We start from the raw sequence: 23,289 nt of genomic DNA on the forward strand, positions 1-23,289 counted from the left end.
TATCCAACATTTAATATCTTTATAATAAACACAAGGTACTTGGGTAGATAGATATTAATTTCAGCAAATAATGAGGTTACAAAGCAAGTTCAAGTGTATCACAGCAGCAGCTGAGCTCTACTTGTTGCAAGTTGATATTCTGCTCAATGTTCAAGATTAACAAAATTGGCAAGGTTAGTTTAGACCAGACTCTGGGTATAGATGACAGTTTTGAATAAAAGTCTATTAGCTATAGTTCAGCTTCTTGCTGATGTGATCATTGCTAAAGTTGCGAGCTTAACAGTTTCTTTTCATGGGCCTGAGACAGCATTGGAATGTTGATTACCTTACCTCCTCCTAGAACACTTGTGCTCATTTCCAGCACTGCTGGGCAATAACAGTCAATCTATTGCCATAGTATTTCTTCCTTCTTTCGATCTCAGTTCTCTTAATAGAACTAACCTTGCTTCTGTTCTCAAACAGCTGTACCCTGCTGTACTTCATGCAAGGGAGGGAACAGAAATCCAAGTTCAGATAGGCTTCCAGGGAGGAAAAGACTTCATATACAAGTGATCCACTGAATTATTTGTCATCTCAAGCTATTATGGTTTCTAAGGTTTCTTTGAAGTCTCTTTTCTCTGATTTCTTTATGTGGAAAACACCATCTATTATGCATCAGATTCTCAAAGTAAAACTTCTCCCCTTATTGATAGATTGGATAGTCTGTGCAAGACACTTCATGTAAAGATTCCTATATTTGGCATTAATACATCAGATAGGATACGTCAAGCACACATAATGAGCAAATTCTGGATTACTTTGGAAAAGCCAAATCAAGCCATCGAGTACAAGACTTTTTACTTTGGTCTTAAATAACAGTGGAGAGACAAGTCAGTGCAAAAAGACCTTCCACTTTGTCTTATAAATAATGGTGCACAACCATACAAGGCTGACTCTCCAGTCAACCTATGCAAGCCTGGATATATTGAGCTCTGGCCACCAATCAGAATCAACTATTGACTGCAAAAGATCCTTTGGCCCCAAGTGCTCTGAATATCCATGATCCTTATGAATGGTTTTTCCAGTCTCCCTGTTGACCTTTCTACCCTATTAAAAATGTCAATGATCAACTGGTTCTTGATTTTTCTGAAAAATGCATACGTGCAAACAATGATTCAAAGGGAACTGGTTGGATGGGGAATCCAACCAATCAAAACTTGACAATAGCATTCCAATTTCCAGTGGGCACTAGTGATATTAAAGGTGTTGTGGAGGTGACAGAGCATTTGCAAGAATTGCAAGAGAGTGAGGAAAGTGGGTAATGAACAAGTCTCTTATTTCTAACATTTTTGTCAAGTTTTTTTTTTAAAACTGTTTTTTCCCCATTAACCATAGCTACTGGTTTCCAGGCCTTTCACAATACAACTCAGCTATTCAGCAGCTGTGCAACATTAGATACTCCTCTGCACTTCCCCACAACTGAGGAGGAATGGTGAACCGAAACTGCTTAAATCATTCAAGCTTCCTTCAGCTTGTGGTGGGACAGTCAATGCTTTTCTATGGTCAACTAGCATAAGTATGGCTGCAATAATGTTCCTTTGCAGGATGTTCCTGATGGTGGGGGAGTCCAGAACCAGGGTCTAAGGATATGGGGTAAACCATTCAGGACTGAGATGAGGAGAAATTTCTTCACCCAGAGGGTGGTGAGCCTGTGGAATTCGCTACCACAGAAAGCAGTTGAGGCCAAAACATTGTATGATATAGCTCTTGGGTCTAAAGGGATCAAAGGGTATGGGGCGAAAGCAGGAACAGGTTACTGAGTTGGATGATCAGCCATGATCATAATGAATGGCGGAGCAGGCTTGAAGGACCGAATGGCCTACTCCTGCTCCTATTTTCTATGTTTCTTCCTCACTCCCAGATACAAACTTTTGCTGTGCAAAGGCTACTCCAGAAGCTCAATTCCAAGGGCTATTTATCTATACTAGAAAGGTTAAAGAGAATGTTGGTCAAGACGAAAACTCAAGGTTGTATTGTTTTGTTGCACTGGAATTAACTACTCCATCCATCTTTTCTGATGAGTGCTGCACATTATCAATCAGAATTAGAAAAAGCTATGCAGACCTAATGTATTTAATCTGAATGAAACAAACTGGGAAAAGTCCAAATATACACTTTATTTCTATTGTGCACTGTACTATTTACAAGTATTTTCACAGAAGCAATTAGAAGGAATAATCTCCTTGGATAATCCCACAGCTGAGATTTTTTTTTGTTGACTAAAGATAAATTGAAATTCAATGTATATATGTGAATATGGCAAAACAACTGGGTGGCTCCGCAATCATCAATATGTTGAAGGTAAGAGTTGCTGTTAACACAATATACCGCTCAGCATCTCTCTCTTTCGGTCTTGAAGGAGGGTCTTATCAAGGAGCTGAGAGCAAGGGCAGAGACACCTGGCACCAGGCCTGCTGCAACCTTCAACATCTGGAGAAGTCTCTGGGCTATCACAGCTCTCCTTTCTGTGGACTAAGTAATAAAATGTTATTCTAATCCAGTGTTATCCTGTTGACATATTGCAGGAAGCAAGGATAAATTAAAAACTACACACTCAGAAAAAGTCCCTTTTGTGCTCAGTTAGACACAGAAGTTAATGGATTGTTTGATCCATATTTACAACACTTAACTTTTGTCTCTCAGTCAGTTTCTCTGCATCATGCACAATTCCCAAGAGGGCAAGTAGTTGCTCCTTTTAATTCTCCTTCAAACCTTCACAACATTTAAGTAGTATTTAGATGAGCACTTGAAATGCTATGGCATACAAGGCTACGGGCCAAGTGCTGGAAAATGGGACTAGAATGGTTAGGTGCTCGATGGCCGGCACAGACATGATGGGCCAAAAGGCCTGTTTCTGTGCTGTATAACTCTGACTCTAAACCATTGAAAGCAAGCAGCAACCTGCTGCCAGATTCCTCCCAATGTGACCAAGAACAGCTGTAAAACTACATACAACAATCTCATGGGCAAGAGCTGGAATTCTTTTTACAACTCAAGTTAAAGTGATTCCAAACTTATAAATATGGCCATGCCCAAAGATAAAAATTATCAATCTGCTCAGCTCGATGCTCTCATTCCTCTCTTAGATGTTAGTGATATTTAGAACAAGGTGTACATAAATGCAGTGCTATATACAGTTTGAGATATTCCTGATTGGGACTGGGCAAAATGGGTGCAGCGTTGTGAAGCAAGAGGGGAAGGAATTACATGTTGCAAAAAACAAACCCCAAAAATTGCCCTCCTTCACAAATGCTTTAAAAAACAGAAATTGGGCACGAACACTGGTATAATAAAAAGAGAAAGTGCTGGAAATACTCAGCAGGTCGGTAAGCATCTATGAACAAAGAAACAGATTTAACGTTTCAGGTCTGTGACCTTTCATCAGAACTGGCAAAGGTTAAAAAAGAACTAGCTTTTAAGCAAGTGAAAGGGGTGGGGGTAGGGGGGGAAAGAGAACAAAAGGGAAGGTGCATGATTGGGCAGAGGGCAGGAGAGATTAAGTAACAAAGCTGTCCTGGGACAAAGGCTAAAAGTGTGTTAATGTTTGTGGTGAAAGACAAAGCATTAGTCCAGAGAGATGGTTAATAGCAGAATAATGAGCAGCTCTGTCTACATGAAAACAGGCACATGGTTAAAAAATAAAATAAAAAAAAATATATATATTTTTTTTTTTAAAAAGGCCAGTCATGCTCTGAAGTTACTGAACTCAAAGTTCAGTCTGCAAGGCTGCAGAATGCCTAATCGAAAGATCAGGTGCTCAAGCTCCTCAAGCTTGCCTTGATGTTCACTGGAACAGGCCAAAGACAGAAATGTTGGCACGAGAGCAGGGGGTGGGTGTTGAAATGGCAAGCGACCAGAAGCTCGGAGTCATGCTTTTGGACTGAACGGAAGTGTTCCGCAAAGCGGTCACCCAATCTGCAGTTGGTCTCCCCAATATAGAGGCGACCATATTATGAGCAATGAATACAGTATACTAAACTGAAGGAAGTTCAAGTAAATCACTGATTCACCTGGAAGGAGCATGTGGGGCCTTGGATGGTGAAAAGAGAGGAAGAGACTGGACCAGGGGAGAAAAGATAGAGATAGAGGGGCAGGAACAGGCCGAAACAATAGATCCACCAGGACAATCCTGTTTGTGGATTTTGGGAAAGAGGTAGAAGCGGGCTGTCCAGGGTTGTGGGACTATGAGGTTGGAAGCTGTAGAGGGAAGATCTCCGGAGGAGATGAGGTCAGTGATAGTCCTGGAGACAGTGGCTTGATGTTCGGTGGATGGGGTCATGGTCCGGGGGAAGTAGGAAGAAGTGTCTGAGAATTGGCGCTCAGCCTCTGCGAGGTAGAGGTCAGTACACCAGACAACAACAGCACCACAATTATCAGCTGATTTGATCACAATGTTGTGGTTAGTCTTGAGAGAATGGAGTGCAGCAAGTTCGGAAGGAGACAGGTTACTGCGAGCGAGGGAGCGGAGAAATTGAGATGGCTGATGTCACATCGAAAGTTCTCAATGAAAAGATCAAGTGTCTTGCACCACAAGCATTAACACTCTCTTTGCCTTTGTCCCAGGACAGCTGTTATTTAATCTCTCCTGCTCTCTGCCCTATCACACGCCTTCTCTTTTCTTCTCTTCCCCATCACCCCCTTTACTTGCTTAAAACCTATTTTCTAACCTTTGCCAGTTCTGATGAAAGGTCACAGACCTGAAACGTTAACTCTGCTTCTCTCTCCACAGATACTGCCTGACCTGCTGAGTATTTCCAGCACTTTGTTTTTATTTCAGATTTCCAGCATCTGCAGTATTTTGCTCTTATAACACTGGTATAATACTTTGCACTGTTAAATCAGATACTAGGAACATATAACACCATCTAAGGATTAGAAAATCCCAAACACAACCCATGGGAATGTACGCAATAAAGTTACTGACAACATCTAACCAACATCCTTCGCCAGGTATACTAAAAACACCACTTTCCCCTGGTTCGAACCAGTGAAACACTGACCCCAATAATGAGACCAGTCCATGGCTGCTTTGGTTTCACTCTTTCCTCCCAACATTGTGAATAAAATCTCAGTCTTGTACTATATTTTCTGATTTGCATCTTTGCATAGTGGTTCAAAAAATTCTGAGTCTAGAGTTCAAAACCTGTAGTATTAAAATGTTTGGGCCCCACAGAACGAGCCAGACCTTAATATGAAAAGTAAATATAATTTACTGGATGATGTAAGCTTTCTATTACTAGCCCACATACTGAAAATTTCAGCTTAGTTGTTTTTCCTCTACAAGATGACTTTGTATAGCACCAACACCAATATTATAAAACTTCCCCACTCTTATCATTATCCCTTCATGCCAACCAAGAGGGTAAAACCTGCTCCAAGGTCTCCCAATCCCAGATTCTCATAATAGCACAGGGCAACCAACCTGCAGATCCCCTTCTTTCCCTGTCGGGAAGAGACTGGGCTCTGCTCAAGATCTCCCAGCAGCAACACAACGGAGAGCCCAGACTCTCAACGGAGAATCCCAAAAACAAACCAGCTTCCTACCACTTTGAGTGAAAAACATCAGATTGGAACTGCAAAACCGGGAGGCAGTGTACATCTTCGGGAAAGGGTTCAGTTTGCTAGTGATGAAAACAGCAACTCTTTTCTTGAAACGGTGTTTCCTTTCTCACTCAGGTTACAGCTGACAGGGCTCCCCTATAACTGCCACCAGATCCTCTCTGATCAGCCACGTAGAATAATGAAGAAAGTGATAGCTTGTTTATCTTCTGCCTTTTGAAATCGAACACCACACTTCCATATAGCATTCTCCGGTATGTGGCCAGACCCAGAGAACAGATGAAATTCAATCAAGGCAAGCAAGATACAGCAATATGTAATCCTCCCAACAAGGAAAAAATGTCTTGCATATAGAAGTCACATCACTACCAACACAAGACAGTCTCAGAATTATTCTTACCTCCAGCTCAGCAGGAATCAGGGGGCTTGAGTACGAATCTGCCAGTTGCTTCAGAGTGTACATCTCTATCGATTGGTGCTTAACAGTCTTACCTGTACCAGAAAGGCAGATGAAAACCAGATTTGAACTAGAATGCTAAAGTCTCAGGTGGACACTATTCAATTGATATTTGCCTTGGCCACTTCAAAGCAGTTTACTTTAACTGCAGTTCACACTGTGGACTCCTACTCGATTACATCTCGATCAGCATGAACAGAACATTATAGATGCAGCAATTTTACCTCAATATGCATGCTTTCTACCACCACCCCCTCAAAAACAGCACCTGACCATTATCTTTTCTGTTTCCATTATTCCTTACTTTCTGTTCATCCACTTCCCCACTAAACTCTACTAATCTGTACTTACTTCTGGTCACTATTGAGTTTCAGGATTGTATTTAAGTTGATTAAACTGTCAAAATAGAACTGCATCAACTTGAGGAGCCAAGCCCCACCATGTAGGATACCAAGGTTAAAAGGAGTACAAGATGACAGTGAATCAAGTACCAAGGGATCGGTTATAACAAGTTTGGCTTTTAAAAGTCTGGGGAGTGCAAGAGAATAGAGAAAGGTGAGGGATTCCATAGTTCACGTAATTCATGTGGAATAATAATCAGGAGCAAACATTACAGCACATCATGAATGATTTAATGGCTAGGATTTTACGTCGTAGTGGAGGCCCCACCAACCAACTTAAAAGTCAGGGGTGAGCCCACCTCCGCCGGGCCTGGGAGCCATGCAGAGATTTTACATGCCCCGGGCCCTTAATTAGCCTCGAGCAGAACTTCAGCCCCTCTGAGGCAGGAGGTCCCGTCTTAGGAGCTGCCAGCCAATCAGGGAGCCGGCAGATCCTCAGTCCCAGCAGTGGCACTGGGAGCGGTGGCAACTGCTAGGACTGCACCCAGCTTCAGGAGGATCAGGGACGCCAGGGCCGATAAAGGTGGAATGGAAATCAATCAAGAGGAGATGGGAGGTAGGCGGCAGGCGCTGCTGGGGGAGCCCTCCGTGGGGCACAGGGTGCCGATTAGGAGGGCCGCCCCTATCCCCTCCCACACCCACCCCTTGAGCCTGCAAGGAGACCACCTGGTATGCTGGGTGGTCTCCACAGCTGATAAAGTGCCTTCCCGCCACTGGCAATATACCAGCGGTGGCGGGGAGAAGATCCTTAAGTGGCAATTAATTGGCCACTTAAGGGCCTCAATTGGCCTGAGATGGACGGGCTGTCTGTCACCTCTTGCCACTCGTAAATCTGCAGCAGAGATGGGAAGGCAACAGGAACAGCACCACCCCCGCCTGCAGCCTGCTCCCGCAGGGCGTGTAAAATTCCAGCCAATGTGACAACAGATGGGAGTCTCTCAAAGATTCCACTTGATTTTCGTTTAGAACTTACCCCGAACTGCAAGAAAGCAAACTTTTCCAAGGAAGAAATTCACATCAACATAGGCCAGGGATAACCTCACAGTTTCTACACTGAAATTAAAACAAAGAACAGGACTGAATGTACAACTTTCTCAATCAGGAAAGAGACAGTGAAATGGTGCTAAATATGGCACAGAAACATGATTATAGCTCTTTACAGTTTTATGCCCCCTTTAAAGTATACTGCTTGTATAAAAGCAGATCCATACTTTCAAGATTTTCAGCATATTTTTGATTAAACCTTCCTGTTGCTATTGTAGATGTTTTACCAAGAGGGCCAAAAAGTAGCTGCCAGCAGTCTGAATGGCAAGCCCTCTCTGGCATCTGGTATCAGAGACTCTATTGTGAAAATTCTAACTCATTTACTCTGTGCTTACTTTAACCCATTAAGCAAAGGCAAGTTATTCAATTGGTGAGAATTTGCATGTGCTCACATAATCAGGGGCAAACATTACAGCACATCATGAATGACTTAATTCTTTACCTATATTCAAGCATAATTTGAGCATTGATTAACACAGCTGGGAGATTGTAGTACTAAGAGAGTGCTGCACTGTCAGAGGTGTCATCTTTCAGATGAGACAATACACGGAGGTCCCATCTTCCCTCTCAGATGGACGTAAAATACACAGCAATATTTGAAGACCAGGGGAGCTCTCCTTCGTGTCCTGGCCAACATTCACCCGCACCACCGCAACCCCCACCCCCCCACCTCCACCCACCCAACTAAAACTGGCAACTGCTTATTTATCTCACTGCTGTTTGTGTGACCTTGCTGTGCATAAATTTGCTGACATGTTTCCCATAACAGTGACTACACTTCAAAGGTACCGCATTGTATTTGTAAAGGGCCATCTTGAGGTCGTGAAAGGTTCTTTATAGATACAACTTCTCTTTCATTATATATAATCAGGAAATAAATACAAGACTTAGATTAGGATACACGACTCAAATAAAAAGTAAAGCTTAAAAAAAAGCAAATGGGGGAAGAAGTGAAAACATTCAAATATATTCATTTAAAAGTGTGTGGTTTTATTCTGGCAGTATAGAGTTAAAATTACGTTAAAACTACTTCAGATATATGAATTATTTTATTACTGTAACATGTTTTGTTTCAGCATCAGGTTGCACAAGCTAAAGACTTTTCAAAAAAGAACAGTCCATTAAAATAGGGCACAAACCTCAGATGTGCTACAGTAAGTCGATCAAGTCAAAAAGTTCCTTGTCTCATGTTAACAAAACATTGTTATAAAATGAAGCCAGGTCCACGACTGGCCCAATTTTTATGGCTGTTGAGAGGCAATGTAACCTCAAGACTTTTCATCTCATCAGCCCAACAGACACAATAAGAATGGTGAGCACACTGCCAAGGAAAACATAAGAGCTGCCCTCGTAGGTTGCCAGTCTCCAGGAGTACTCTCCTGGCACTATGAGACATTTTACCACTGCCAGATTTTACAGTTACTGGATTAAAGTTGCTACAAGCGATGCACCTTTGAAGGCAATTTCAGCTCACCTGTGCTGGCTACACATATCCATGAGGAAGACAATGAGGTCTATCCGTGGCCTGGTGTGCTCATTCTCCACAGGTAATGGCAGGCGCTTTGCTAAATGACTAGAAGAGAAAAGTTTGAGAGTTATACTGGGTCCTCAACTGAAGGTGACTACATAATAGTTGTAATTTCTTCAGTGAATAGGCCCATGAACAATAAATTTTAGGCGAAGCCTTAGTGGGGATTGGGGGGAGGTTGACATACAGTTGACATCTCAATGTTAAAATGAGAGAAAGAGAAAAAAAATAAGAGTTACCCTCATACTTGTGTAATGTGACAACTCCTTATCATTGGTTCAGAGTAGCATTAACAAAGGACTGAAAGTGAACTTGCTTTCAGATGTGCATGCTCTATGCACTGGGCACAACTAAGTACTTCCCTATTTATCTGGCACATCGTATTTAAAATAATAGATAACTCTAAGGGTAACTGCCATTGCACAGAGATTTACCCATAGAGCTCTCACATGGTAGTTATTTTAAAACAGTTACCTGTAATTACTTTAAAACAGTCATTTGTTTTGGGTCACATTGCAAGCCAGTGCATGATAATTTGCCACCATGGAAACTACACAGTAGTTCCATCACCTGACATGACATGAACTCTGCCTCTGATAGCATTCAGGACCTGAATTCACTTCAATTTGTCCATTCTACGGAATGCGGATTTTTCTTATACCAGTCATAGGGCAGGAGAGGTTATGGTTTAAAAACAACCTTTATTGTGATAATCACCCACCATACATTCCTTCTCCCCCTCATACCTCATATTACTGAAACTGGAAGCAGTTCAGTAATATGTACCGATTTCTCTTATGCTAAATTTGCCTTATTTATACAGCAAGCAGACTAAATAGGGCAAATTACACAGGTGCAATTACTGTTAACGCCAATCCAAGCACAGACCAGCAATAAAGAAAAGTTCCTGGCCTTCACCCCTTGCTCAGTAGACACCATTGCTTCCATCTGTTGCCATCAGACACACATTTGATGGAAAGAGCATCGAGCAGCATTAAATAACTTTGCATAAGAACTTCAGGAATAGGAACAGTAGGCCATACACTGCACCCACCATCCCCCCCCCCTCCACCCACCCACCATGAACCTGTTCCGCCATTCAATAAGCTCATGGCTGAACTTTTACATCAACTCCACTTTCCTACCCTAACCCCATTTTCCTTGATTTCCATAGCATCCAAAATCTATCGATCTCAGTTTAGACTATACTCAACGACCGAGCATCCACAGCCCGCTGGGGTAGAGAAAAGATTCACATCACTGAGTGCAGGAATTTCTCATTTCAGTCCTAAATGGCCAACCCCTTAGCCTGAGACTAAGGACCCCGAGTTCTAGACGCTCTAGTTAGGGGAAAGGGCCTCTCAGCATCCACTCTGTCAAGCCCTCTGAAAGTCTTATATGTTTCAATGCGATCACCTCCTATTCTTCTGAGCTCCAGAGAATATAGATCCATTTTACTCAATCTATCCTCATAGGACAGCCCTCTCATTCCAGGAATCAATCTAGTGAACCTTTGTTCCACTCCCTCAAAGACAAAAACATCCTTCCTTAGGTAAGGAGACCAAAACTGTATGTAGTACTCCAGGTGTGCTCTCACCAAAGCCCTATATAATTGCAGTAAGACTTCCTTACTCTTGTACATCAAACCTTGCAATAAAGGTCTTCATAATTACTTGCTGTACCTCCATGTTAACTTTGCGATTCGTGCACAAGAACCCCCAAATTCCTTTGCATACCAACATTTAATAGTCCCTCACCACTTTAAAAAATTCTGCTTTTCCATTCTTCCTACCAAAGTGGATAATTTCACACACCCCCACATTATACTCATCTACCACTTTCATGCTCACTTAATCATCACTGTGATCAAAATCACTTTGCAGCCTCCTCACAGCTTACTTTCCCACCTAATTTTGTATTGTCTGCAAACTTGGATACACTAACTTGTCCCCATCATCTAAATTGTCGATGCGGAATATAGATTCTTGCAGCACTCTACTAGTAACACCGTACATCTCAAAAATGACACGTTTATTCCTACTGTTTTCTGTCCTTTAACCAATCCCCAATCCATGCTAATCTATTATCCCCAATCCCATGAATCCTAACCTTGTGTAAAAACCTCGTGAGGCACCTTGTTGAATGCCTTCTGAAAATCTAAATATACTAAATCTACTGGTTCCCCCTTATTTACCTTGCTAGTTATACCCTCAAAAAAACTAAGATTTATCAAAAATAATTTCCCTTTCATAAAACTGTGTTGACTCTGCCTAATTTATGATTTTCCAAGTGCTCTGTTGCCATGTCCTTAATAAGAGTCTAGCATTTTCCTGACGACTGGCTAACTGGCTTATAATTCCTTGCTTTCTCTCTCCCTCCTTTCTTAACAGTAGTGTTACATTTGCCACCTTCCAATCTACAATCTAGGGAATTCTGGAAGATCAAAACCAATGCATCCACGATCACTGCAGCCATCTTTTCAAATCTTAGGAGGTAGGCCATCAGATCCAGGGGATGTCCGCTTTTAGTCCAGTACTTTTTCTTTACTAATACTAATTACTTAAAGTTCTTCAGTCATTAGAACCTTGATGCTCCACAATTTCTAGCATCTTCTTTGTGTCTTTTACTGTGAAGACGGACAAAATTTGCTAAGCGTCTCCACCATTACCTTACCCCATTATAATTTCTCCTATCTCTGCCTCGAAGAAACCCACATTTACTTTTGCTACTCTCTTCCTTTTTGCACACTTCTAGAAGCTCCTACAATGTTTTTATATTTCTTGCTAGTTCACCCTCATTCTATTTTCTCCCTCTATCACTTTCTTGGCCATTCTTTGCTGATTTTTAAAAACACTCCCAATCCTCACATTTACTACTCTTGTTGACAACATTGTAGGTCTCTTCTTTTAATCTAATGCTATCCCTACAAAGAAAAAATAGACTTGCATTCCATCAGTCTGAGCTTGAGTCATATCAAAATCTTAGAGGAATGGGCAACGTGTTGACTATATCAGAGTCTCAAAAAACCTTCCCAAATTGTCTCAGTAATTGATGTGCTGGTAGGAGACAGAGATTAGGGATAAAGGATTCCTTCTCTGATTGACAGAATAAGTGGTGTTTCCCATACATCTGTTTTGGAGCTTCAACTTTTCATCATAGTTATTAATGAGTTGGATGAAGGAATAGAGTGTTGCATATCTAAGTTTGCAAATGACACAAAGTTAATAGCCACATGTGTATGGTAGCAGGAATTTATAAACGGACTTAGACTAAGGGAGTGGGCAAGATTATGGTAGATGGAGATCAATGTGGGGAAACGAGAGATCATTCACACTGGATCTTAATGGCGAGATATTAGAAACTGTGGAACAGCAAAGGGAGTTAAGTGCTGAAGTACACAAATTGCTAAAAGATAGTACACATGATACAAAATGGAATGAAACAGGCTAATGGAATGTCTACCTTTATCTCAAAGGGATTGGATTTAAAAGTGAAGAAGCGATGCTTCCCCTGTACAGAGCTTTGGTCAGACCCCATCTGGAGAACAGCATTCAGATTTGAGCCCCAAACCTTAGGAAAGCTGAGTGTTTCATCAGCGCAGATTCATCAGAATCCCAGGAACTCACCAACCCCCACCCCCACCAGCATGGTGGGTGTAACTACACTACACGGACTACAGCTGTTCAAGGCAGAAACTCACCACCACCTTCTGAAGGCCAATAAGGGTTGGGCAATAATTGCTGGCCTTGACAGCAATGCCAACATTCCATGAACAAATTAATAAAGGAAAGATATTTGGGCTTAATTGATTAAATTATGAGGACAGGTTGCATAAACTTGTCTTGTATTCCCATTGGTTTACATGGTTGGGGAGTGATTAAATCAAATGTTAAAGGGATTAGATAGGGTAAATACAAATGAACTATTATTCTGGTGAAGTGATCCAGAAGATGAGCACATAATCTTAAAAAAGAGCTAGAGTATTTAGAATTGCAATCAGGACACACTTTTGTACATAAAGGATAGTGGAAATCTAGAACTTTGACTCTAAAAAGTTTGCAAATGCTGGGTCAAGTGAAATTTTCAAGACTGAGATCAATAGATTTTTGTTGGGGTAAGGGTATCAAGGGACATGGGACCAAGGCAGGCAAATGGAATTGGAGCACAAAGCATCCATGAGCTAACTGACAGAACAGGCACACAGGGATGAATGGTCTGCTCCTGTTCCTGCAGCAACACGTTCCCCAAGAAGGAAGCATGATACAGCATAGAAGGACATTCGGCCCATTGCAGGCCCTTTGGTGGAGCAGTTAACTGCTACTGTGTAAGTAGCATGTAGATGATTTTGGTGCTCCTTTGTGATTGTCTGCAGAACTTACACATTCACTTCAAAGGTCTTGTTCTCCTTCAGGATTGCCGCTGCAAGTTGGTCCAGCTGAAGACCTTCAACCCCGACTAACTGCGAAAGGAAGAAAAAATTTAAATCGCTGGAATTCTGAATTATCCTACACACAAACATATTTCCCAATGTACAACTTTCCATTGATTGAAGACAGCAATTCTTGGTGGGCACACTTGGTACCTTCACCCAAGCAGCTACCCTTCATTCAAAACCTCAGCAGGATATTCAACCTGGGGGGAAAAGAGGGGGAATCATGGCCACAGCTGATCCTCTTCTTCACTAAACCTGGGGACACTAAAGCCCATCATTACTCTGACGCCAATTAATTAACAGATTAGGAGTGCCGATGGAGAATGAGGACATAGAGAATGGGAACATAGAGAATGGGACAGTCAAGGTGATAAGAATGGAGGGAGGGTAAAAGAGGGATTTACAGCATGGAAGGAGACCATCTGGCTCATTGTGTCAGTGCCAGAAGGAGGGAGGGAGAGAATAGGAAGGGAGTAGGGGAAATGGAGGGAGAGAAGCAGAGGGAGGGAAAAAAGAGAGAAGAGAAGCAAATCCAGGAAGAAGAGCAGAAGGAAGGAGGAAAAGGGGAGAAGGAAGGAGAGAAGCTGAGCCAGGGAGTGAGGAGATGGAGAGGGAAGGGGGTGAGAGGGGGAAGGGGAGAGGGAAGATGGAGGGAGAATGGGTGTGGGGAGAGGGGGAAGGGGTGAGGAGATGGAGGGAGAAAAAGAAGGGGAGTAAGGAGATGGAGCGAGAGCCACACCAGCACGGTGGCGGTGTTGAGGTCCGGGTGCTTGTTGTGCGGTCTCAGCACCGACATCCCGAACGCGCCCTCCGATTCAAACCGAACCGAACAAACCGTCTCCCCGCGCGCTGCCCGCGTAATACGGGATATGCTAATGAGGACGCCACCATGCGATGACGTTGTTGGTTATAAATTCGCAGCCTCACCGCGAGGGGGGAGATGGAGAGCCGCAGCGACACCTATAGGTTGGAGGACCGCCAGTGTTTGGTTACTGGAGGACCTGCCCTCTCTAATCGAGGAGAATTACAGGGTAAATGCTTGTATTTCAAAGTTGTTAGGTTTTCCTTTCCCAAAATGAATACTTTTCTGCCAAGTTGTTCTCTTTTAGCTTTGTGAGGATACATTCCAGTGCAACTATCATCCTTTTATTCATTCTCAGGATGTGGGCAAGGCCCATCCCTGTTTGCCTGCATCAGAGTCAGGACAACCTTCAATGTCAACAGTATAGGAGCTCAGTTTAACCTTCCATCTGAATAAAAGCCTTTCCACAATTTTAACACTTATTCTCTTTCTGTGCCATAAACTTTCTATGATTCTAACACTCCCTCAGTTTTGTCCTGAAGTGTCAGTCCAAATCATGCATTCAAATGCTAGAGTGGGACTTGAGCCCACTCTGACTGAGTTACGCGTACACTAAACTTGTGTCTTCTAAGACCACTCTCACAATGGAGAGAATACAAGCAAAAAAGTGTCATCTTTCTCCTTCTCTCACTTGGATTTTCCTCTCAATCTCCTCTCTTTCTCTCACTCCCTTCCCATTCTCTCACATTGGCCTTTTTCTCGAATTGATCCTTCTCTCATCTCCATCCTCTCTGTGTGTAATAACCATTCTTATCTATATTTTAATCAATACTAACACAGCTGCCCTATTTTTGCACTAATTTCTTTGAGTATATGCTTGGATGCATCCTGTCCTACTACTTGGAAAATATATCAGCACTCCAGTTTTAACATTGATCCTTATTTTCTCCATATCTTCAGCTACACCTCTTACCTTCCACATGATAGTGTTGCTAATATAACACAAGAGAATGTCTGCTTTGCAATATTCTAATACCACAATAATTGTCACAGCACTTGGGAACATAGGCACAGAGTTGGCCATTCAAATAAATAGCCATTCCTTCATCATTACTGGGTCAAAACCTGAAATTCCCTACCTAACAGCACTATATGAGTGTACCTTCACCACATGGACTGCAGTGGTTCAAGAATGTAGCTCACCATACCTTCTCAAGGGCAATTAGGGATGGGCAATAAATGCTGTCCTTGCCAGTGATGCTCACATCTTGAAATACCCTGCCAAGCAAAATCCTATCAATCTCAGGCTTGGAATCTTCAATTGACCTAACCGCATCATTGGGAGAGAAAGTTTCAGAAATATGAGGTCATCCACTTTGGATCCAAGAAAGACTAATCAGAATATTCTATTCACGGGGAGAGATTAGGAGCTGTGGAGGAGCAAAGGGGTTTAGGTGTCCAAGTACACAAATCACTCAAAGCTAGAGCATAAGCACAAAAGATAATTATGTTCAAAGTCAAGAGGGGTCTAGACAATGAGTATTGCTGAAAACATTTTGTCGAAGCTTTTCATCTTGCACTCATCAGGACAATTCACAAGAATACCAATGTAAGTGAAATCAACAAATTTATACTGTATGAAAAGAGAGTGCTCATTGGTTGGCAAGTGGACTTTGATTGGTAGAGGTGTTGCCATGGAGAATTCACCAGTTTATGGTGACTGACAATGAAATGCCAAGCTTTGTTTGACATTTAAACAAAGCAGCTTGACTCTGATTGGTCAAAGCATTGCCATGAGAAATGAACCTGTGTATGGCTGTCACAGGATGCTGCCCTCAAGCCAAAAGGATGTTCAGTCTATCACACAAATGAATACTGTGATATATGAATTTCAATGCCAGTCCGATGCTAGGTATATAGGCCGTACGTCCCAAAGACTGGCAGATCGCAGCAAACAACATGTCCCTTCCCCTGTCCAGAAGGGGCAAGGTACAGGCCATACCCAACCAGCCTGTGCTTGCAAAACTCAAAACACAGTGCCCAACATTTGCTAAATAATCCTCAGTGTGCTAAGAATTATGCTGACAACCAATTTAAGATTGTCAGTCGGGCTCGCAGTGTGGCGTATTTGCGCGTACTGGAAGCTACATATATTAATACACAGGGCCCTGTTCTTTGCAGACAGAAAGAACATGTAGACACATTGTGCCTGTTTCAGCTAAGCAAAATAAGTGAGGAAACATTGGGTATAGACAGAGTAAATAGAGAAAAACTAGTTCCATTGGAGGAAGGGTTAAGAAGCAGAGGCGAAAGAACCAAAGGCGACATGAGCGAATGGTTAGGATCTGGAATGCACTGTCTGAAAGGCTGGTGGAGGCAGATTCAATTGAGGCTTTCAAAAGGGAACTAGATAAGCACCTGAAGAGGAAAAAATTGCAGGAGTTTGGGGAAAGGGCGGGTAAGTGAGACTGCTCTTGCAGAGAGCCAGCATAGAAACGATGGGCTGAATGGCCTCCTTCTGTGCTGCAACAATTCTATGATTCTACAATCAAAAAGGCTAATGGAATGTTGGCCTTTATTTCAAGGGGAATGGAGTTCAGAAGTGATGCTCCAGTTGTAAGAGCTTATGGTCAGACCCCAAATGGAGAATTGTCTTTAGTTTTGGCCACCAAACTTCGGGAAAGATATGTAAGCCTTAGAAGGGATACAGCGCAGATTCATCAAAATGATACCAGAGCTTAATGGGTTAAATGAAGACGGTTACGTAAACTTAGCTTGTATTCTCTTGCATTTTGAGGCTTGAGGAGTGATCTAATTGAGGTGTTTAAAATGATGAGGGGATTCATTAAGGTAGATACAAAGGAACTATTCTCTCCCGTGGGGGACTCCAGAAGAGGACATACTAATAAAATTACAGCTAGGAGTGAAATCAGGAATCACTTTTTTCCATGGTAAAACGTAGGAGAACAAAATACAAGACATCAATCCACTCTACGATTTGTATCTGACACTTGATGTAGAGGATTGATCCATTTCCTGTTCCATATCTGACTGTTGATGCAATGTATTTCTCCATTCTGTGTATTATATCTGACAGTTTGAAATAGAATTTACAGCACAGAAACAGGCCATTCGGCCCAACCGGTCCGTGCCAGTGTTTATGCTCCACACGTGTCTCCTCCCACCCCTACGTCATCTCATCCTATCAGCATATCCTTCTATTCTTTTCTCCCTCATACGGTAATCTAGCTTCCCCTTAAATGCATCTATGCTATTCGCCTCAACCACTCCTCATGGTAGCAGTTCCACTTTCTAACCATTCTCTGTGTAAATAAGTTTCTCCATAATTCTTTATTGGATTTACTAGTGACTATCGTCTATTTATGGCCCCTGGTTCTGTTCTTCCCCAGAAGTGGAAACAGCTTGTCTACATCTACCCCATTGAACCCCTTCATTATAGACCTCTATCAGGCCACTCCTCAGGCTTCCCTTTCCTGGAAGAAAGAGCCTCAGCCTGTTCATATATTCATGCTATAAATTGTATCTGGCACGACATAGTGCATTGCTCCATTCTGACTCCATCCCGTTCCCTGGCAACTGTCTGAGGCTGAACAAGACCGTCACAATATTGGCGTTATATTTGACCCTGAGATGAACTTCTAACCACATATCCTCGCCATCAGTAAGACTGCCTATTTCCACCCCCGTAACATCACCCAACTCCACTCTTGCCTTAACTCATCTGCTACTAAAACCCCCATGCAAGCCATTGTTATCTCTAAACTTGCTTACTCTAAAACTGTGCTGGCCGGCCTCCCATCTGCTTCCATAAACTTTAGTCTGTCCAAAGCTCTGCTGTCCGCACCCTAACTCACACTAAGTCTCGTTCACCCGTCACCTCTGTGCTCGCTGACCTACACTGGCTCCTGGTCTGGCAACACCTCCATTTTAAAATTCCCTTCCTTGTTTTCAAATCCCTCCACAGTCACACTTCTCCCTATCTCTGTACAACCCTCTGAGATATTGGCACTTCTCTAATTCTGGCCTCTTGAGCCTCCCCGATTTTAATTGCTTCATCATTGGAGGCCGTGCTTTCAGTTGTCTCGGCCCAAAGCTCTGTAATTCCCAACCTAAACCTCTCCGTCTCTCTACCTCTCCCTCCTCCAAGACACTCCTCAAAACCTATCTCTTTGATCAAGCTTTTGGTCACCTGTCCTGATATCTCGTTACGTGACGCAGTGTCAAATTTTGTTTCATAATGCTCCTGTGAAGCACCTTGCAATGTTTTAATATGTTAAAGGCGCTATATAAATGCAAGTTGTTGTATTAGGGAATAAAATTCATGCCAGGGCACTCTAAAGCACCCACGTCATCTGTGACACTGGCTGAAACTCAAAGCAAATCTCACCCTGCCCACTGCTGTCATCTCAAGGTTCTTCATCTGAACCCTTAACTCACCTGTACTCTCCACACATGCTGAGTATTTCAAATCATTTTGTGCGTCAGTTACGCAAACTCCCCTTAGTAACGTCTTCCTATCTGCAATGCAGAACAGGAAACGCAATAAATGGTTCCAATTTTTCCACAATTCTAAGAACATAAGAACTATGAGCACGAATAGACCATTCCACCTTTCACGCCTGCTCAGCCATTCAATACGATCTTCTACCTAAACTCCGCTTTCCTGCTGCTCCCCACATCCTTTAATTCCCTTAGTACCTAAAAATCCAACAAACTCTATCTGAAATATACTCAACAGCTGAGCATCCACAGCTCTCTGGGGTGGAGAATTCCAAAGATTCACAACCCTTTGAGCGACGGAATTTCTCCTCATCTCAGTCCTAAATGGCCTTATGCTGAGCCGCCTAGCTCTAGTCTCTCCTGTAAGGGGAACCATCCTCCCAGCATTTACGATGTCAAGGCCCTTAAGAATTTTATATGTTTCAATGAGATCACCTCTCATTCTTCATTCAGAAAGACAGATTGTCTATTTTATTTTGGTGGGGGGGGGGGGGGGGTGGTGTGTGTCTTCTACTCTTCCGAAAGTGGTGACTCAGATGGAGATCCAGGTGCTGGCCTGCTGTCCAGCCAGTTGGAGGCAGTAGATAGCAATCAGGAGGGGGTCCCCTGGCTGGTGTTCTCCATTCTGTAGCCCGAGAGCACTGAAGCCAAAGTTAATATTATTACCGCGACTGACTGAGACCAGCTAAATCTGCAAAGGCTGAGGTCAGTCAACTATGTACGATTATTATAAATAAAAGCAAAATACTGCGGATGCTGGAAATCTGAAATAAAAACAAGAAATGCTGGAAATACTCAGCAGGTCTGGCAGCATCTGTGGAGAGAGAAGCAGAGTTAACGTTTCGGGTCAGTGACCCTTCTTTGGAACTGGCAAATATTGGAAATGTCAAAGGTTATAAGCAAGTAAAGCGGGGGTGGGCCAAGAGATAACAAAGGAGAAGGTGTAGATTGGACAAGGCCACAGATTAGCTGGCCAGAAGGTCATGGAGCAAAGGCAAACAATATGTTAATGATGTGTTGAAAGACAAAGCATTAGTACAGATAGGGTGTTAACAGACTGAAGATTGAACAGCAGCAAGTACAAACATGAAAAAAAAGTGGGTGAACAAACTGAGATGAAATAAAATATACATACAAAAAAAATGTAAAAAAGAAAAAAATAACTAAAAATAAAAGTAAAATGGGAGGCCCATCATGCTCTGAAATTATTGAACTCAGTGTTCAGTCCGGCAGGCTGTAGTGTGCCTAATCGGTAAATGAGATGCTGTTCTTCGAGCTTGCGTTGATGTTCACTGGAACACTGCAGCAAGCCCAGGATAGAGATGTGAGCATGAGAGCAGGGCGGAGTGTTGAAATGGATTATGTAAGATTATTAGGTTACTAAAAAGTTACTAACCAGAGTACTAATTGTTAAAATCTAGCTATTATAAACGAACAATTGATTTATTATTACAAACTAACATTTAGCTTTATTAGAACCCTTCTTTGTAGTATGGTAAAGTGGGAAAACCTAGGAAATAGGGCACAGTATGTACAAGATGTCAAGGTAGAGGGATTCTGGGAGATTGTCAAGTTTTAAAATGCTTACTTGCAGTAAAAGGGTGAGACCTTGAGAGCAGACAGTGAAAACAGCTTCTATGTAGATTTGCTTTGTAATGAGATAAGGAACCTTGGAATGTAAAAGCATTGAGATAAAGTAGTCAACACAAAAGGGTACTGTGTACATAAATCCAAAAGGTTAGCAAAATGATCCTTGGTTGGTTAAAAAAGGCATCCTTTAATACAAGACTAATCACTGATTGGGAGAAGGAAGGGTTAATTGGAAAGCTGCCAGGATAAAAGATGTCTTGTCTTTGACACTGTACGGCAGAGAATCTTTGAACATCAAGAGACAAGAGAGAGAGACCAACCAAAAAAACTTGCAGACCAAAAGCTGCAAAAGAAAGCGTCATGCGCTCCAGTCTCTAATATGGGTAGTAACTGTGTTAGACTGTTTATCACTGCCTGAGGTTGTGACTATGGCTTATCTGAAAACTTAATAAATTTGTCCTTACCTTTATCTCAATAAAGTCCATTCATAACAAGTCTGCCAAGTCTGTTCCCAGCTTAGAAGAGGGCATAAAACACCCATATCTTATCAAATCGTACAACTATTTTAACTAGAAGAAAAAAGATGTGCATTTCTATAGCACCTTTCACCATCGCAGGATGCCCCAAAGCACTTTACAGACATTAATTACTTTTGAACTGCAGTCACTATTACAATGTAGGAAACATGGTAGCCAATTTGCACACAGAAAGCTCCCACAACGTGATGATGACCAGATGATCTGTTTTTTCTTAACTGTGTTGACTGAGGGGCAAATATGGTTTTCAGGACCCAGGGACAACTCCCCTGCTGGTCTTCGAAATAGTACCCTGGGATCTTTTACATCCACCTGAGGGGGCAGACGGGGCCTTGGTTTAACATCTCATCCATAAGATGGCAGGTCTGACACTGCAGAGCTCCCTCAGTACTGCACTGGAGCATCACCTAGATTGTTTGGGTCTAAGTTGCTGGAGTGGGACTTGAACCCACAAACATATTGATTAAGAGATGAGAATACTACCCGCTGAGCCACAGCTGATACTATTACTAGCTAATGTTAACCTTTCTTATTCCCTTGGGATATTGTGTACGTGACAGACTATCATTCCTTTGGATTTGAGTCCATGCCGTGCATAAAATTATCTAAATTCCATAGGCCTTACTGAGAACAGTAAACCAATAACTGTTCTTAAACACCAGCCATTGCCAGAGGCAATGTAAACTCTCAGAAAAGCTGGACAATTTCAGTCTATCCCTGCATCTGTTCACTGTGAGTTTATAGGTCACCCTTTGATGTGATGCTTCATCTCTCTCTCTCTCTCTCTTTCTCCCCTTTCTCCTCTTCTCTCCTCAGCACCACATGGAACAGCTCGGCAAGCTGGTTACCCTGACAACGGACTGATGAAAAAAATCTATCAGGCCCAAAAAAAGCGCAGATTGGCTGAAACAAGTCTTCAGGGAGGGATTGTTCAGGCTGGAGATTTGCCAGATCGGTGGTGTGTAGGGAAAGAGAGAGAGAGGGGAGAGCGATATATAAACAGACTGGGAGCTTTGGAAAAGAATAGAGAGAGCAGGAGCTTGTGTGTGAGGTACTGAGAGCTGGTGTTCAGCTGCCTCTGCTACTTGCTTCACTTAGTGTCAGGCTCCATCTGATCCAGAAATCATTTCCTTAAACTGGAAAACGGAACCTTGAAGAGGACACCGGAAGTGGCCGTACTTGTGTGACCTCGCTCCCTCCTTCCTCGCCCAAAACCACCTCGGTACCGCATCTGCTGAGGGCTCTACGCCGAGTAAGTCTGCATGGGTCAGCAGTTCCATGTACCGCATGCTTTCTGTGCTTTTCTGACATGTTTCAGTTGCTTCGCCTTTAGGAGGAGCCGGACATCCTGACACAATTGCTTGCTCTTAATTGAAAATGCTGCTGTGAGGACGTGAACCTCCCAGAATTGCTGTCGAGTCCTGCCCCAGGTCTGTGGCAACAAAGCGGAATGTGACACAGAGGCACTAATTGCTGGTGACTATTGGGAACTTGGTCCTGTATGTTTGTTACTGATAGTTGGAGGGGTGTCAAAAGAATATTATAAACTTGTCTTAATTCTAAGAGTCTTTTACTACCTCAGGACATCCCAAAGTACTTTACAGGCAATGAAGTACTTTTGAAGTGTAGTCACTGTTGTAATGTAGGAAACATGGCAGCCAATTTGTGCACAGCAAGCTCCCACAAACAGCAACCTGATAATGACCAGATAATCTGCTTCAGTGAGGTTGGTTGAGAGATAAATATTAGCACTAGGGAGAATTCCCCTGCTAGTGTTCAAAGTAATGCTCTTTGATCTTTTATATCCACCTGAGTGGCCGGGCAGAGCCTCAGTTTAACATTTCATCCAATAGTGCAGCATTCCCTCACTGCACTGCAGCGTCAGCTTGGATTATGTGCTTATCTCTGGCATGGAACCTGAACCACAATTTTCTGATACAGAGGTGAGTGTGCTACCTACTGAGTCACAGCTGACCCCTGTTATTAAAGCACAGAGTGCCATGCTTTACTGATTAAAGGAGTAGGCCGTCCATTGTTGTAGATAAGACACTTTTCCATGCCTACGCAGGATAGTGGGGTGCAATGGCACGATTGACATTCTGTTTCATTTAAAGGGTGAGTTTTTTCTGAGCCTGCGCCCAGCTGTACAGAGTTGCCCGGGCAGCTGTGTAAATCGAGTGGGCCAAAGCGTGCCTGTAAAGGAGCCGTGCGATTCTCCGTTGAAATCAATGGAGAAATATCCTTTACGGGTGTGTAGTCGCTAGATTTTTTCATATTCATTGTGCTCCAGTAATCCAGTGCCCTTAGGCCACAGGCCCAGAGGCAGCTCCCCTTATTAAAGCCCGAGATTTTAAAGAAAAAAGTTCTTGTCAACACATTC

General features: G+C 42.7%; 1 protein-coding gene across 1 annotated transcript; it reads right to left on the reverse strand.

The window, feature by feature from the left end:
- Window positions 1-2,136: 2,136 nt before the first annotated feature.
- On the reverse strand, window positions 2,137-14,340 carry pane1 (proliferation associated nuclear element). The gene is made up of 6 exons (XM_068019978.1): window positions 14,200-14,340; window positions 13,408-13,487; window positions 8,975-9,073; window positions 7,430-7,509; window positions 5,999-6,090; window positions 2,137-2,511 (listed from the first exon to the last, which is right to left on the reverse strand). Exons 1-6 carry the CDS (start codon window positions 14,254-14,256, stop codon window positions 2,371-2,373), a joined length of 549 nt encoding a protein of 182 aa, XP_067876079.1. The 5' UTR covers window positions 14,257-14,340; the 3' UTR covers window positions 2,137-2,370.
- Window positions 14,341-23,289: the final 8,949 nt, after the last annotated feature.

This window comes from Heterodontus francisci, chromosome 41 (assembly GCF_036365525.1).
Source record: "Heterodontus francisci isolate sHetFra1 chromosome 41, sHetFra1.hap1, whole genome shotgun sequence".
In the NCBI taxonomy this organism is placed as follows: Eukaryota; Metazoa; Chordata; class Chondrichthyes; order Heterodontiformes; family Heterodontidae; genus Heterodontus; species Heterodontus francisci.